Here is a 12,354-nt window from a genome sequence, read left to right as displayed (position 1 = left end):
GTTTGGCTTGCCTGTGGTTGTTGTGTAGCAGCAGGCCTCTGAGGTGAGGGAATTGGTGTCCTTGGTATCAGTTTGTTCATTTTGGCTAAAACTAATTCAGTTAGAAGCTCTCTGTCTTCAGCCTGGTGCTCCCCAATCAATGGCATTGTACAGTCCATGACCTATAAAAGATTGTAAATGTGAGTTTTTTTGCTGTTGATAAATTGTTTCATTCTATCACAAATCCTGAGTGAAACAGCATAATTATTTCAAGCATTGGATTATTTAATGGAGAGTCTGTTTGCTATATGCATCACCAGATCAGTGTAATTTGAAGTCCTGCTCCTTCCATTTACATTCCCACTTAGTATGTCATTCTTTCCATATGCAATCCAAACGGTTATGTATTGTTGTTATTAGGGTGACGGGGTCACAGATTGTGGTCATGTCACCTTCTCATCTCCATATGATTAGGTACTTGGAGAAAGAGCCCATGGACAGCCTTCCTACCCTGCTACCAGTGGCCTACCCTGCCACTGCTGGGGGTGACCATGTGGAAAGCACAACAAGGAAACCCTGCAGTGTTTCGTTGCTGGATCCTGGGCCTGCATCCTTCATTCAAAGACACTGAGTTCCTGACTGAGAGATCCAGTTTTGGGATGGTAGGAGCGAATTGAAACCACCCATGCTCTTTCTGGTGACTACTCCCTCCCTCGCAGCTCTTACCATGCCATCACCCTTGTGCCTGGGTTTCCCTTTATCTTGTGCCCTGGGCAGTAGTGTCAGCAGTCACTGTCTCTCCATTGGTGTTGCTGAGTACTGAAGAGTTCGAGTCTCTGATTGGCTGGTAGCTCTTGACAAGCAGGACTTCTACCTTGGAGGAAGCTTGTAATGGCCTATAAAGTGCCTGAGTGGCACAAAATGAAGATGACCATCTTGAAAAGAGGTAGTGCAGGGGTCGCCCCACTTTCCAGCCTGTGGTTAAAACACCTGTTGTCTCCACAAAATACCACCCATAGAAGCATTTGGTGGTGCCATTCCCACCACTACAATAGCATTCCTTAAAAGGCCCAAATGTTTACTGAGATGAGATGACTTGGGAGCCCTTTAAAAATGTAGGATGGACATGGATTAGCCAATTCCCATTTTTGGCAATTTCCACTGGCATGGGGTAAGAGTGCACAGAGCTGCTCAAAATGCTTCCCAGTTCTAATGTAGGGAGAGCATTTTAAACCTGAATCCAAGCTGCAACTGTAGTGGAGTTGGGCCCTTTTAGTAGTGAACGTGGCTGACAGACTATTAGGGGAAATGTGAACAGTGCAGGAGCCTCAGTACCAAATGGTAAACCAATAAAATGTCACTCTGCTCCTGGAATTCTTTCATTAACAAGCCTTAAAATAATCAAAAATTGTCTTTCAGTTCAAGGATATTAAGTTAGGTGTCTCTTTTCTGCAGTAATTGATTTTTTTAAAAAAAATGTTAATAGAATTTGTCCGTGTTTAGCTGGGCCAGCATTCACTAATCCTCAATAGTTGCCCCTAAGAAGATGGTGGTGAGCTGTCTCCTTGTATTGTTGCATGGATGGGTAGGGACATTGACATTGTTTTTAGAGAGGGAGATCCAGCATTTTAATCCAGAAACAGAGAATACATGATTATGCAGTTCCAAGTGAGGATGGCGTGTGGCTTGGGAACTTGATGGTGTTGCCCCCCCTAGGTACCTGCTGCAACTGTTCGTTCCTTGTGGTAAAGGTCATAGTTTTGGATGGCGCCATTAAATGAGGCCTGTGAATGCCATCTTCTAGATTATATGTACTGCAGCTGCTGTTATTGGTGCTGAAGGAGAGGGCATATTGAAGGTCATGGATGGGTTACCAATCAAGTGGGTTGCTTTTTATATTGGAGGTTGTTCAATTTCTTGAGTTTTGTTGGAGCTACATCATCCAAGAAAGTGGAGAGTATTCTATTACAGTCCTGACTTGTGCCTTGTCGATGGTAAACAGGCTTCAAAGAGGCAGGGGGTGAGTTACTCACCTCAGAGTTCCTAGCCTCTCACCTGCTTTTATAATCACAATATTTATATGTCTGGTGCTTCTGACCTGTGGGAACTTCCAGGATGTTGATATGATGGTAATGCCATTGAATGTCAAGGGTGATGGTTAGATTCTTTCTTGTTGGAGAAGGTTATTGCTGAGCACTTGTATGGCATGAGTATCATTGATGTAATGGATGAAGCAGTTGAAGATGGTTAGTCTAAAGATACTCCTCTGAGGAACTCCCATTGTCATGTCATGGAGCTGAGATCACTGATCTTCACCAAACACAATCATCTTTCATTGTGCCAGCTTATGACTCCAATGAATGGAGAATTTTCTCCAGATTCCCATTAACTGCAATTTTGCTAGGGCACATGAGTGTGTGAGTGAGTTAAAGGAGTTGAGCAGAAATAGAAAAGGAAGGGAAGATATACAACTAAGTGCAGTAGGTGGCATCAGACCTAAATATCTTCAGTGGTCCATGCGCTCTCTCTCTCTCTCACACACACACACACACACACACACACACAGTGTTGGCTACTCATTGAAACAGGACCCCCCTTTATTTTTGTATTCTCCCCTCTGTTGTGTGCCTAACTTCTGTCATGTTAATGATAATGATCTAATAATCAATTACTCATCATGGATTAATTAATGATGGGTTCCTTTATGAAAAAGATGGTAAAACACATCATAAATATGAAGTGCAAAGCAACTAGTTTCTGTGTATATAACTTCCAAACTCATAGCAGACTGTTTGGCGGGCAGAGTTACATCATTGTATACACACAGCACATGGAGTCCTTAAAGTTGAACTTTCTTCAAGACAAACTAAAGCATTTCTCTCCTTTCCAAAATGATAGTTAAATATTTACAAGAACTAGGTGAAAGTGGGTACTGCAGATGCTGGAGATTTGAGCCAAGATTAGAATAGTGCAGCAGGTCAGGCAGCATCTGAGGAGCAGGAAAATTGACGTTTCGGGCAAAAGCCCTTCATCAGGAATGTTCCTGATGAAGGGCTTTTGTCCGAAACATCAATTTTCCTGCTCCTCAGATGCTGCCTGACTTGCTATGCTTTTCCCGCACTACTCTATTTACAAGAACTAGTGAACCAGATAATTCCAATAGTACTTTGCGGATATATCCAGATCTTGTGATGATGATTTTGTCTGGTGGTACTGTTGATTTCTACAGTCATTAGTGATATTGTTTGTCATTCCTGCTTGTGTTGTCAAGCCACTAATTTGATTTCATTTATCAAGCTATTTCGAGTGGTTCAGATTTTCTTGGTATTTACCATTTGTTCCTTCAGCAAGCTCACTTTGAAGCTTCAAGTTTTACATTGTAGATTCTTTGAATCTTATCAATGTTTTAGCCTTCTGTTGGTCCAATATATTACCTCCTTCTCACCCAGCTCTATTAATTTCCAGGCTCTTCAAGGACAGTTCCTTCTGAATATTCTGCTACAGTTTCTGCTGTACCTTCAAAGTTTGACTGATTCTATAGATTGTGATTAGTGAAATGTCACAGCACACTGGTATAGTTGCATTGTCTGGGAGAGCAGTGTTCACAATTTAAGGTGCATTGTTTGTATTTACACTTGATCATTATTAATCCCACATGTGGAATTGGTGAACCATAGTAAACTGAACATTTTACATTGATAGCTTTCACAATGGCTTTCCCTTGTCTGTAAATATGCGGTTTTTAAAATTCTCAGGGGAAGTATTTTGACACTTGCCCCTGGACCAATCTTAGCCCATTACAAGGAGTCACCGGTTTTCTGAAGAAAGATAACCTGAAATTTTTACCACTTTATACGATTTGATGATACTTTTAAAAATGAGATTGACAATGTAAAACATGTGTTCACCATTTTTAATCTTGTCATATACATTGTCTGATTCTGGTTTGTTGATCACTTCATGTATATACCCCTATTGGGATATCACATGGTCTTTGTTGAAAGTTAATGGTACTCCTAGTGTGTAGTACATTGGGTTGATGCATGGATCTTTCTAGCTGTATTTGCCTTTGTTCTAGTGCACTGCTTGTATCAGTGGCCCAGCAAAATTGATTGAAAGTGAGGCATTTAATTGGTACATGCAGAAGATAAAACCTTTTACATTTCCTGCTACTATAGGTGTTATAGTGATTGTGTCCAGCATCATAAAAGAACCTCTAAGCTGTGAAGATTATTTCATAGTTAAGTCCATCCTTCAGTAACTCTTCAACATTGTAATATTTCAGTTCATTAGCATATCTTTCTAGAAAGCTTCCATAAGAATTGATATAATCATTCTGAATTGGCCTTCTAATATGTTCTGTATCTTTTGGGGAGGTTGTAGCTCTTTGGCTATTAATCCTGATATTAAGTTAGTGTAGATCTTTGTTCCCAGTTGCCAAGCAAATCTTCATGGCTTGTTCTTTTTGCATAAAACACATTTACGAATGTAGCCTTGATGTCAAGAGCTACCATTCTTATTTCACCTCTCGTATTCACCTCTTTCATCCATGTTTGAACCAGGACAGTAATGAGGTCATGAGCTGAGTGGCTCTGGCAGAATCCAACCTGCGCATCACTGAACAGGCTATTGTTGAACAGGTGCTGCTTGATGCCACTGTTAATGACACCTTTCCATCGCTTAACTCATAATCAAGGGTAGAATGCTGGGGTGGTAATTTCCTGCTTTTTCTGTTTGGACATTCCTGAGCAATTTGTTCTTACACATTTCATCACCATTCTAGGTAACATCATTAGTCAGCCTCTGATGAAGCATTGGTATTCTTTCCCGATTGCTGTTTATCTGACACAGTTTGTTGTGGTAGGTGATATCACTTCAAGTTATGTTTCTGGAAGGTTGGTAAATGGGGTCCAAATCATATGTTTGTCAATGGAGTTCCAGTTTGAACGCCAGGCTTCTACGAATTCCTGTGCGTGTCTTTGTTTAGCTTGTCCCAGGATGGATGTATTGTCCCAGTCGAATTGGTGTCCCTCTTTCTCTGTGTGTATGGATATCAGTGATAGTTAGTCATATCCTTTGGTGGCTAGTTGGTGCTCATCTATCCTGGTGGCTAGCTTCCTGCCCGTTTGTCCATCCTGGGACAGGCTAAATACAGACATGCACAGGAATTCCTCGAGGCCTGGCATTCAAACTGGAACTCCATTAACAAACAGAATCCTGAGGGACAGGATGTACATGTATTTGGAAAGGCAAGGACTGATTAGGGACAGTCAACATGGCTTTATGAGTGAGAAATCATGTCTCACAAACTTGATTGAATTTTTTGAAGAAGTAACAAAGATGATTAATGAGGGCAGAGCGGTAGATGTGATCGATATGGACTTCAGTAAAGCGTTCAACAAGGTTCCCCATGGGAGACTGGTGAGCAAGGTTAGATCTCATGGAATACAGGGAGAATTCGCGATTTGGATACAGAACTGGCTCAAAGATAGTAGACAGAGGGTGGTGGTGGAGCGTTGTTTTTCAGACTGGAGGCCAGTGACTAGTGGAGTGCCACAAGGATCAGTGCTGGGTCCACTAGTTTTCGTCATTTATATAAATGATTTGGATGTGACTATAAGAGGTATAGTTAGTCAGTTTGCACATGACACCAAAATTGGAGGTGTAATGGACAGCGAAGAAGGTTACCTTAGGTTACAATGGGATCTTGATCAGATGGGCCAATGGGCTGAGAAGTGGCAGATGGAGTTTAATTTAGATTAATGTGCTGCATTTTGGGAAAGCACATCTTAGCAGGACTTATACATTTAATGGTAAGGTCCTAAGGAATGTTGCTGAACAAAGAAACCTTGGAGTGCAGGTTCATAGCTCCTTGAAAGTGGAGTCGCAGGTAGATAGGATAGTGAAGAAGACATTTGGTATGCTTTCCTTTATTGGTCAGAAGGTTAGGAGATTATGTTGCGGCTATACAGGACATTGGTTAGGCCACTGTTGGAATATTGCATGCAATTTTGGTCTCCTTCCTATCGGAAGGATGTTGTGAAACTTGAAAGGGTTTAGAAAAGATTTACAAGGATGTTGCCAGGCTTGGAGGATTTGAGCTATAGGGAAAGGTTGAGTAAGCTAGTGCTGTTTTCCCTGGAGTGTCGGAGGCTGAAGGGTGACCTTATAGAGGTTTACAAGATCATGAGGGGCATGGATAGGATAAATAAACAAAGTCTTTTCCCTGGGTTGGGGAGTCCAGAACTAGAGGGCATAGGTTTAGGTCGAGAGGGAAAAGATATAAAAGAGACCTAAGGGGCAAATGTTTCACTCAGAGGGTGGTACATGTATGGAATGAGCTGCCAGACAAAGTGGTGGAGGCTGGTACAATTGCAACATTTAAAAGTCATCTGGATGGGTATATGAATAGGAAAGGTTTGGAGGGATATGGGCCAGGTGCTGGCAGGTAGGACGAGATTGGGTTGGGATATCTGGTTGGCATGGACGAGTTGGACCGAAGGGTCTGTTTCCATGCTGTACATCTCTGTGACTCTATGACTCTATATAGATCTGGACCCCATTTACCAACCTCTCAGAAACACAACCAGAAGTGATATCACTTACCACAACAAATCAAGACAGATAAATAGCAAGTTGGACAGAACACCAAACCTTCACTGGTGGCTCATTGATGATGTTACCAAGCATGGTGATGAAACATCTAAGAACAAACCTACCAGCTCAGTAAGCAGACTTACAACCTGAACGTACAGATCTTCTGCAAAATCTCAAATACCTAGGCAATTTTCCACATTGTCAGGTAGATGCCAGTGGTGAAAGTGTGCTGGAAGAGTTTGACGAGAGGAGTGGCTGGAGCTCAACTCTTCAGTACTATTGCTGTAATGTTCTCAGGGCTCATAGCCTTTGCAGAGTATCTAATGCCTCCAACAGATTCACAATAATTTAGAAATGTATCTATAAACCTTATCTCTAGCTGCTATTTAAAGATTGAAAATTCTGTTATGTGTTCCAATTTAAACTAGGGAATTTTGTGGATATTCTGACAAAATGTATTTGACCTTCCTTTGCTTGCTATTGATTGGGCACACACCTCGACCACTTTGCTTTATCAATTGCGTTTAACTAGCGTCTCAATGGGGATGTGTCTACTTGCCACCGTGCTGTCACCGTACATTGACTACTGTCTCTGTAACAAATAAAGACAACAAGAGTTACCTCAAATGCTTTAGTATGGTTTTGGACAGTCTGCCATGTATTTCACCTGTATATTAATTTACTTTATGACTGTTCAAGTATGATAGGCCTCATTAGCACAATGTTTTCACTGCTTTTCACCATTTCATGTAGGTATTAATGGTCTGATAATGGATGGCTCATCAAAGATTGATTAACTCTACTGATTAGTTTAAAACATTAAAACATTCAAAGTTATGAAGTAGAAATTACAGCAAAGCAACCGATGTCTGTGTTTGCAGTTTGCAAACTCATAACAGAGTAATTTCCGACAGTCATAACATGGAGAGCTGAAAAGTGAACTTACTTAAAGGGAAGGTACAGATATGAGTGTTTGTCTTGCAATAAGAATGAATGTGCTCTGTTGAAGGGTTCTCAACATGTTTGAGACACATTAGCACTGTGTGTATGATGAAGCGATATAACTACACGTTCATCCAAAAGGATAAAGTCAGGGTGAGGGCAGCAGCAAATGTTAAGAGTCTGACTACAAGCAGAAAGCAACAACAGGAGAGAATTATGTGTGGGGAGTCAGAGAGGAAAGGAAGGACTGATAATGTTGGGCCTAAATGACAGTAACAAAATAATAGCAAATAAAAACAATTATATATGCAGTGCCTTTAACATATAAACGAATTCAATAATTTCAGACAGTGTGTTGGACAAAAATTGACGATGATCTGTGAAGATCTTTGGGATAATGCAGGGTGCTCAAACACTGACATATACAGAAGGCTGTCTTACTTTAGAATATAAGACATAGGAGTAAAGATTTCATCCTCATCTCAATCCGAAATTGTCTGTACCTTACTCCTAAACTGAGTTCCCTGACTCCAGACAGCTTTCCCCTCCCTCCTACCCTCCAAATCCCCTCAGCTTCATAGGAATATACAGGGAAATATCCATATTGCATCTCCTTCACAAGCTCTGAAAGAATTTTGTATGCTTCAATGAGATCACCTCTCATTCTTCCAAACCCCAGAGAATAATATCCCAATCTATAATCTTTCCTTATTTGTGATTCCTCCATCCTAAGAATTAATTCAGTAAATTTTTTGTTGCCCTCCTTCTATAGAAAGGAGTTCTTTTTGTAAATAAATTCAAAATGGCACAAAATACTCCAGAAGTGGTGTCACCAAGGCCCTATATAACACAGTCCTGGTGATTATATATCTTTCTTGTACTTCAACTGGTGATGGAAACAAAGCTGCTGGAACTGACTTGCTTTCATATATTACCTGACAAAGGAGCAGCACTCGGAAAGCTTGTACTTCCAAATAAACCTATTGGACTATAACCTGGTATTGTGTGATTTTTAATTTTGTTCACCCCAGTCCAACACGGCATCTCCACATCGTTCGTATATTACTGCAGCTGAACTTTGAATAGGCATGCATCGCTCACGGATGGGAGAAAGGGCCACTTTTCTGCTGCTAACGTATACTATAAAAATCACCACCAGAGAGAAAATTTGAAGGCCTTATGAAATAACTTGATAGAGGCTAGTATCCCATCATTGAGTCACCCTTTATTGACACACGAAGACTGCTCAACACTGATCCAGCTCTCTCAGAGTCAGCTGTCAGAGTGAACAGGATGTCTGACACTTCCCAATCAGGGAACTCGTACTCTATGGAGGTCCACCTGGCTGACCACATTACAATCACGGCACTTGCACGTTGTTTCCGAAAAACACTCCTCTATGGAAAGATACAATTTCCCTTAAGGAATTGTAGGCTGTCTTTCAAAATGGCTGCCAAACCAGATTTCTTGCCCTCTCAATCTGCACGTTTTTATAGGAAATGTGAGTAAACAACCACAGCTTTTCAAGTCCTATCAAATTCAGCCTGGCCATAGAAATGACACAGATCCTCAGGTGACTGTATTGCCTGGGTGGAATAGATACATGCCAACTAAAGTGTTCCAGACATGAAAGTCAACTTCATAACATGAAACATTAAGCTTTTCAGTTGAATCTGCATTACAAAATCTCCAAGGATATACTTTGCAAAGGTAGTGGCATAGATTTTAATCTATCCTGTCATGGCAGAACACAACAAGTTTAATTAGTTGGGAAGGATGATAAGACTGTAATTGGCATGTGTTCTTCCCTGCTCATCTGGAGAATTTATTGCTACCTTTGCTTCTGGAGCCATGACTCACCTTCTCTCAGCCTAGTATAAATACCTCCCTATTTCTCCTTTTTGTAGCTTTGACAAAGGGTCAGTTAGACTCGAAACGTCAGTTCTTTTCTCTCCTTACAGATGCTGCCAGACTTGCTGAGATTTTCCAGCATTTTCTCTTTTTTGGTTTCAGATTCCAGCATCCGCAGTAATTTGCTTTTATCCATTTGTAAAAAGTGTTATTTTGTTTTTCACATACAAAATCACTCTTTTCAAATGAGCAAAGAACTATTAATTAGGGAAAGACTTCCATTTTGCCTGCAATTATCTTTAAGACTAGATTTTTCTCCAGTAATTTCAAAAATTGAGATAAAAGCAGCAAACGTATAAGAAATTATGCCCGAAACGTCGATTCTCCTGCTCCTCAGATGCTGCTTGACCTGCTGTGCTTTTCCAGCACCACACTCTTGTGCTTGATATATACAGTTTGAATCCCTATTTGGTTTTATCATTTTTCAGTAAGTTTTAAGAATGTTTATTATCACTGAGAGTGAAATCTTTCTTGGCCCTGAGATGGGAGCAATGGTGAGAAACTTGGGAGAATCACAAGCTGTCAAGCGAGGCCTTTCTCGATGTTGAAACTGACAATTAACAATTTTATACCAAGTTCTGGATGCTGAGATAAAATTTTCACTAGTGAGCAGGCCTATTTAGATTAGATTAGATTTATGGAGATGATCTTTTATCATCATTCATTATTACCTAATTTTGCCTTATTAATATGCACTCTTCTCTTCTACCATCAGCTATATAGAAGCTAGACACCAAGAAAGCCCAACACAAAAGTCAGAGTGGGTAACTAGAGAGTTTAGCTTGTTACTTGGTCCTCTACGCTTCCATCATGGACATCTCAGGGCATTCTCCATGAGTAGCAACCACAAGTAACCCACAATCATGGATACTAGCATCCAACAGCTACCGGCCTCTCCATCCTTGTGGTACACTCCCAAGTAACTTACAGGATGATTCTATATTTAATGCTGCACTTTGTAGTGCATCAGAATCTCCCATTGCAATGTTGCTGTTAGGACACTCAGGTGTAGGGAGAGGACCTGCTCACAGATTGGACTAGGCTGCTGGTCGGGGCAGTTTATTTGCTCTCTTAGTGTACACTTACTTTAAGTCTACCTGGAGGCTCACAGCATTCCAACCATGTCTTACCTCACCTTGCTTTAAGTGCTTTGTCCCTTCAGCCAGATACACAGGACTGAAAATACTTCTGTCTGGCTTTGATTTATACAGGAAACACAAAGCCAGGCTGCTTGTTATGGTTATTATCAATGATCAGTCAAGGAGGTGGACTGGTTGCTTGACAGCACCTTGACATGAGAAACTTGTATCTGCACATTTGCCAGCAACTTACATTGCAAACACATTTGTAGTTAGTTTACAAATAGAAGGCAAAGGATGATGCTGGAGGGATGATTTTGTAATCGGAAGCCTGTGACCAGCAGTGTACCAGCAGTGTACCCTTGCTGTTTGTTATGTACATTAACATTTTATACATGAATGTAGAAGATATAATTAGTAATTTTGCAGAAACATTGATGATGTTGTTGATAGGATGATCTCAGACTACAGTCTGATATTGATCAGCTGGTAAATTGGGCAGAGCAATGGCAGATGGAAATTAATCTGATAAATGTGAGGTGATGCATTTTGGGAGGTCTAATAAGAGAAGGATGTACACAATGAATGGTACATCCTTAGAGAGTACTGAGGAAGAAATGAACTTTGGCGCACAAGTTGATATATCCCTGAATGTGTCACCACATGTGGATAGGATGGTGAAGGCAGCATATGGGATGCTTGCCTTCAATAGTCGGGCTGTAGAATATTGAAGTAAGGAAGTCTTGTCCAACTGTGTGCAGTTCTGGTCACCACACTATTGGAAGGACATGATTGCACTGGAGAGGGTGCAAGGAGATTGTCACAGGCATACACCACTGGCGAGCTGCTTCTGACTTAATTTGTGTTTTACTTAGACCTACAGCAAAGAGGTAGGTGTATCAGTGACTCTAGTGCAACATGTTTATTTGATATGATTGACATTCCTGAATAGTGAGCAGTGTGTATAAGCTCTGAGAATGCACCTATAAGGCTAGTAACTAAGTGTTAGTAAGTAAGGGTGAGGTGAAGTTATGAGTGTTATGAATCATGATTGATGAAGACTATTGGTGGTTTGGGTGTGGTGCATTGAACAGCGTATGAGTTTAGTAATGCAATTGGTAAAATGTGGCGCACTCACTATTCTTGACCATGTGTGAGATTATTGAACTACTCCAGGTCTATTATCTGCTCTCATTGCATTCTCAGAATTTGGCTGGAGTATTTCTTGCTCACCAATGGATTGAGAATCTTTCTCTTATTCCAAGACCTTCAGTGATATATTAGAGAATTTTGGAGCACACACTGTAGCCTATGATGACATTTCTTTGTCTTTCTTACTTCAAAGGTTCAGTGTAATGAATTATAGCAACCTTTTTAAATATTAAAAAGCTCATGGCTAGTTTAAACTTGTTCTATCTTTTCTTGATTCTCTGCTTCCTTCACTGGTTTGCAGCCATGCAACAATACAGAACTACAATTATGTAGGTGAGCAGGCAATTCCTGTGTGTGTGGACCTTATCCAATTTATAATTCCTAAAACTCTAAATTTATATTATGGTTCTTCAGATAAATTGATTCAGAAAACTGAAGAAAACAAACAGCATGCATTAAATCTAAGAATCAATCATCATGTTAGCTTTCATTGGCAATTCTCAAATGAAATAAATAAAGAAATTAGATTAGATTAGATTTTAGATTACATTACAGTGTGGAAACAGGCCCTTTGGCCCAACAAGTCCACACCGACTCGCCGAAGCGCAACCCACCCATACCCCTACACTTACCCCTTACCTAACACTATGGGCAATTTAGCATGGCTAATTCACCTGACCTGCACATCTTTGGA

General features: G+C 40.6%; 1 protein-coding gene across 1 annotated transcript in view; it reads right to left on the bottom strand.

The window, feature by feature from the left end:
* syn2b (synapsin IIb) overlaps positions 1 to 12,354 on the bottom strand; it is a 402,961-nt gene that overhangs the window by 21,220 nt on the left and 369,387 nt on the right. The window contains exon 10 of the mRNA XM_072582178.1: positions 12 to 161. Coding sequence (XP_072438279.1) covers positions 12 to 161 — 150 coding nt within the window. The remainder of the gene's footprint in view (positions 1 to 11; positions 162 to 12,354) is intronic.

This window comes from Chiloscyllium punctatum, chromosome 12 (genome assembly GCF_047496795.1).
Source record: "Chiloscyllium punctatum isolate Juve2018m chromosome 12, sChiPun1.3, whole genome shotgun sequence".
Taxonomy (NCBI): domain Eukaryota; kingdom Metazoa; phylum Chordata; class Chondrichthyes; order Orectolobiformes; family Hemiscylliidae; genus Chiloscyllium; species Chiloscyllium punctatum.
This window is presented reverse-complemented; position numbering and strand designations above follow the sequence as displayed.